The 4,620-nt window shown below is 33.3% G+C and overlaps 1 protein-coding gene across 1 annotated transcript; it reads left to right on the plus strand.

Moving 5' to 3' along the window:
* Positions 1-329: 329 nt before the first annotated feature.
* On the plus strand, positions 330-2,437 carry LOC145120002 (uncharacterized). Its single transcript, XM_079055791.1, has 3 exons — positions 330-653; positions 754-883; positions 1,429-2,437. The coding sequence occupies exons 1-3, from the start codon at positions 518-520 to the stop codon at positions 2,210-2,212; spliced, it is 1,050 nt and encodes a 349-aa protein (XP_078911917.1). The 5' UTR covers positions 330-517; the 3' UTR covers positions 2,213-2,437.
* Positions 2,438-4,620: the final 2,183 nt, after the last annotated feature.

The following is a 4,620-nucleotide window of genomic DNA, read 5'->3' on the forward strand; positions in this document are numbered from 1 at the left end:
ATGACCACCAACCCAAAAAAGTCGGAGTTTGAACTAAAACCCCAAAAAAATCGTACCACAGGACCATTTTTACAATTTTGTCAATGAAATATAAAGTTTAAATACGTAGGAAAGATTTTGCAATAAGCAAAATGTAAATAGGAATCTTGGAGTCTAAGAGTACATAATCATTAGTTAAAACTTTATTGAAAATAATTAATTATAATAAAGTTCAATGGCCAATGTCCCTCTTTGAGTTTGACTTGTGTTACCATGTTATTTATAAAATCTTTTCTTTACTGACTTCCATCCATCCAGATCTCTCGTAGACTCCCCCTCCATAAAACCCATCAAGCAAACCCACCAAACACATTTGTCCATTCAGTCAAAGACAGAGAGAGAAAGAAAGACATTTGCTTCTGGAAAAAAAATCCAACTAAGTGAGATACATAAGAGAGAGAGAGAGAGAGAGAGAGAGAGAGAGAGAGAGAGAGAGAGAGAGAGAGAGAGAGAGAGAGAGAGAGAGAGAGAGAGAGAGATGGGTAGAGCCCCTTGTTGTGACAAAGCAAGTGTGAAGAAAGGGCCATGGTCTCCTGAAGAAGATGCAAAACTCAAAGAATTCATCGAGAAATTTGGTACTGGTGGTAACTGGATTGCTCTTCCACAAAAAGCTGGTATATTTCTCTCTCTAAACCCTCATTAATCATTTAATCTAATTGTGTGTGTTTCTTAAAAGAAACTAAAAGGTTCTTAACTGGGGTTGAGTATGAACAGGTCTCAAAAGATGTGGGAAGAGTTGCAGGTTGAGATGGCTAAACTATCTGAGACCCAATATCAGACATGGTGAATTCTCTGATGAAGAAGACAGGATCATCTGCAGTTTGTATGCCAACATTGGTAGCAGGTTTTCTCTTGGATCTTTTCTTTTTACTAACTTTGTGCTTGCAAACTAACGACTACTTTCACTGATATACAAATAAAACTGATGTACTTGGATCTCTTCCACCCTATTCATTCCATAATTATCTCCCTTTTTGCATGACAGTAAGTATATATTTATGTACTTCAACTATAAGTTAGGTCAAATTAATCCATGGAGAGAGAGAGAGAGAGAGAGAGAGAGAGAGAGAGAGAGAGAGAGAGAGAGAGAGAGAGAGAGAGAGAGAGAGAGAGAGAGAGAGAGAGAGAGAGAGAGAGAGAGAGAGAGAGAGAGAGAGAGAGAGAGATTGGTTAATCTCTACAAAAGATTCTTGAAATCTTGACTAATATTGGTGCATGCATATATGCTAAAATCAAAGAGTCGTCAGTCTTTCTTTTTCAGTTTTTCTTGATTCAAATGTGGAGTTGCTTGTTAAATTTGTTTTTTTTATTAATATGGAGAGGTTGATTGTTATCTAATTTCCAAAATGTAGATGTTAATATCAATTATTTCCAAAAATGTATATGCAGATGGTCGGTAATAGCCGCTCAACTACCGGGAAGAACCGACAATGATATCAAGAATTACTGGAACACCAAGTTGAAGAAGAGGCTTTTGACAATGGTTCCTTCCCTTCAGGAAAAACCAACTTTTTTTCCATCTTCGCCATTCCAACCACCACCATATGATCATCATGCACCAGACAACTTCTTAACCACTTCATCATCATTTTACACTTATACCCCTAACTTCATGAATGTTGACAGCACTTCCAACTCTCTTCCTGTTCATGATATTAATCATATTAATGTTGCTGCTGATATCTCATCACCACACCCACCATCTGCAAATAATCTAATTAGTTTGATGAGAAGCGACACCACCATTGATGTTAATGATAACTGTAATAATTATCTAGGGTTTCCAGATGACCCTCATACCATGTGCAACAGTCCAATGAAGGCATACTACGCTGCATCAACTATGAAAGAAGGCATGCTCATGTTTGGAAGTACAGCATGTTCATCTAGCCATGTGAATTACACCAAAGATCATCATCAGAAGAATCAGTATCAGATCAAGCAAGAAGTTGACCAAATGACACTTCATGATCAGGTTCTTGGAGATCAAATTCAAACGCAGAGTTTGATGGTCAATCAGAAGCCAAAAGAGTTCATGTTCGCGAACCATGTAAGTCCATTGCATAATGATCTTGAGGAAGTGAAACACAACCTCAACGGCTATTTGTTCCATGATGGTGATGGAAACAAGGCAACACACTATCAGAAAGGAATGTGCTCCTACTTTTACTAATTAGGTTAAAATTAATTAAAACTTCTTGTAATTAAGTGGCAAGTAAGAGAAGATGATCATTTAGGTTATTATTTGTAAGGCTTTGTGAGGATGTTTTTTGGTTTACTAAAGAAGGTTCAGATCAGAAACTTCGACACAGTTTGTTGGGGTTTGTGTTCATCTGTACTTGATGGTGGAAATTAATGGAAAAATTACTACTAGAAAAATGAAGTTCTTTTCTTTCAATTCTTCTGCTTTGTGCCGGTGGGTGTTATTCTTGATTGGCTATCCTTTTTAACCATCTAAAAGTCTTAAAATGTATAATTTTCACTTGGCATCATCATATCGTTACTAGTTATAAGACGCCTATTTTTTGATCCATGTGTACATCATCAAAGGTATCAGCCTCGTGTTTTCATACCATGCATATGATCATGTCGATCTTGAAACGCTAAGTCAAAGCTGCCCAAGTATATAAAAGTACATTTTTACAAGTTTATCAAGCAAGATTAATATGGTCTTAATTTACTGGACTTTTGTCCGCTAATGCGTCGTCTTCACTTCCATATGGTCAAGGATTCATATATTTCTATATAGGTAGCTTGAGAATATGTACAAAATCATGTACGACAAAAGCTTTTTTTATTCAATTTTAAAAGACATTCATAAGTTTTATACCAATTGCATGCCATCAAGGTGTTTAAAATATAAGGGAATCACGTTCAATATAAAAGAAACACATAATGTTCTCGAACGAAGACAAATAATTATCATGCCCGAACCTAATAGACCCCACTTACAATTAAGACAAGTATAAATGTATAATACAGTTATAACTATTGCTTTTTGTTCATATCATTTGGATAGTTAGGTGTGTTTGATGGGTATTGATTATTAAGAGGTTTGAAAATACGAGTACAATCTCTCTCTCTCTCTCTCTCTCTCTCTCTCTCTCTCTCTCTCTCTCTCTCTCTCTCTCTCTCTCTATATATATATATATATATATATATATATATATATATATAATACACGATACACGATAGTTATGAATAATTACTTTCAGAAATTAGTTTCTCAAGCCAATTAGTTATTTTGTGCAAATAGTTTAATATATATATATATATATATATATATATATATATATATATATATATATATATATATATATAGGGCCGGTCCGTTGATTTTGAAGGCCCTATGCAAAAAGTAAAAAAAGTGGGCCCTGAAAATTCAAATTTGCAATGGATAGACATAAAACTACGTCGATTTTTTAAAACAAATCATATTTTATGTGATGTTTGATCAAATTCCAAAGATGCTAAAAATAAATCATATTCTATGTTATGTTCATATTCTTCACTTTATTTATGAAAATTATATCAAATTCTATTTTGTGTTTTTGAAATTATATTGTAATCATTCAAACAGATCGAAATATATTTTTTAGTAAAATCGATAAAAAAAAGTATAATTAGTTTCTGACAAAACCCTTTGAAAACGCTCTCCCACAAATACATATGGGTGGTTGTCTGGTTAGTGAAATGAAAACAATCTAGATGTTGAATCAAATGGAACATGTAGCTAATTTTTTAACAAAAAAATTATTTCGATGATTTAATAAAGTATTAAATGAATGAGATAAGGAGATTGAACCTTTCAATCTCATTTTTTTAGTGGATACAAAAGAACTATTTAACAAAAGAGAGGATTGAATGGAAGGACGCAAAGAAACTAAGACCAAATAATAATAAAACAAAGCTTTGAATGGAAGCAGGCAAAGGAATTAAAGCAAAATAATAGACCTGAAAAAAGTTTCGAACCTGGGTGGAAGAGAATTCAACCTCTTATAAGAAGCGCTTAACCAGCCGAACCAAATGAACTTTCTTTTTATTATTGAACGACTTATTATATATACAAATATTAAATAGATAATAGGACTAAATTTCGGGCCCTATTTTTTCCGGGGCCCTATGCGGATGCACTTCTTGCACCCTCTTAGGGCCGGCCCTATATATATATATATATATATATATATATATATATATATATATATATAATGTGGATGAACAACTATTGTGCACACGTGTGGACAGAATAATAAAAAAAAAGTTTATAATAGCCTAATAGACGATTTAATTAGCGAGAATGCACAATAATGACAATAGTTATGTAAGATTTAACGTATTCACATTATCAAACAACATATTTTCTTTATCATTCTCACAAAATTGTTTTGTCCACACGTCCGCACAATGGATGTCAATCCACGTTTGAACCTATCTCTCTCTCTCTCTCTCTCTCTCTATATATATATATATATATATATATATATATATATATATATATATATATATATAACTGAATTATTATGAGAACTTAAGAACTATACGTCCGCAGTCATATGGACTGCGGATACAGATATGACTGTT

The sequence above is a fragment of the Lactuca virosa genome, chromosome 6 (assembly GCF_052849685.1).
Source record: "Lactuca virosa cultivar CGN04683 chromosome 6, Lactuca_virosa_CGN04683_v6, whole genome shotgun sequence".
Taxonomy (NCBI): Eukaryota; Viridiplantae; Streptophyta; class Magnoliopsida; order Asterales; family Asteraceae; genus Lactuca; species Lactuca virosa.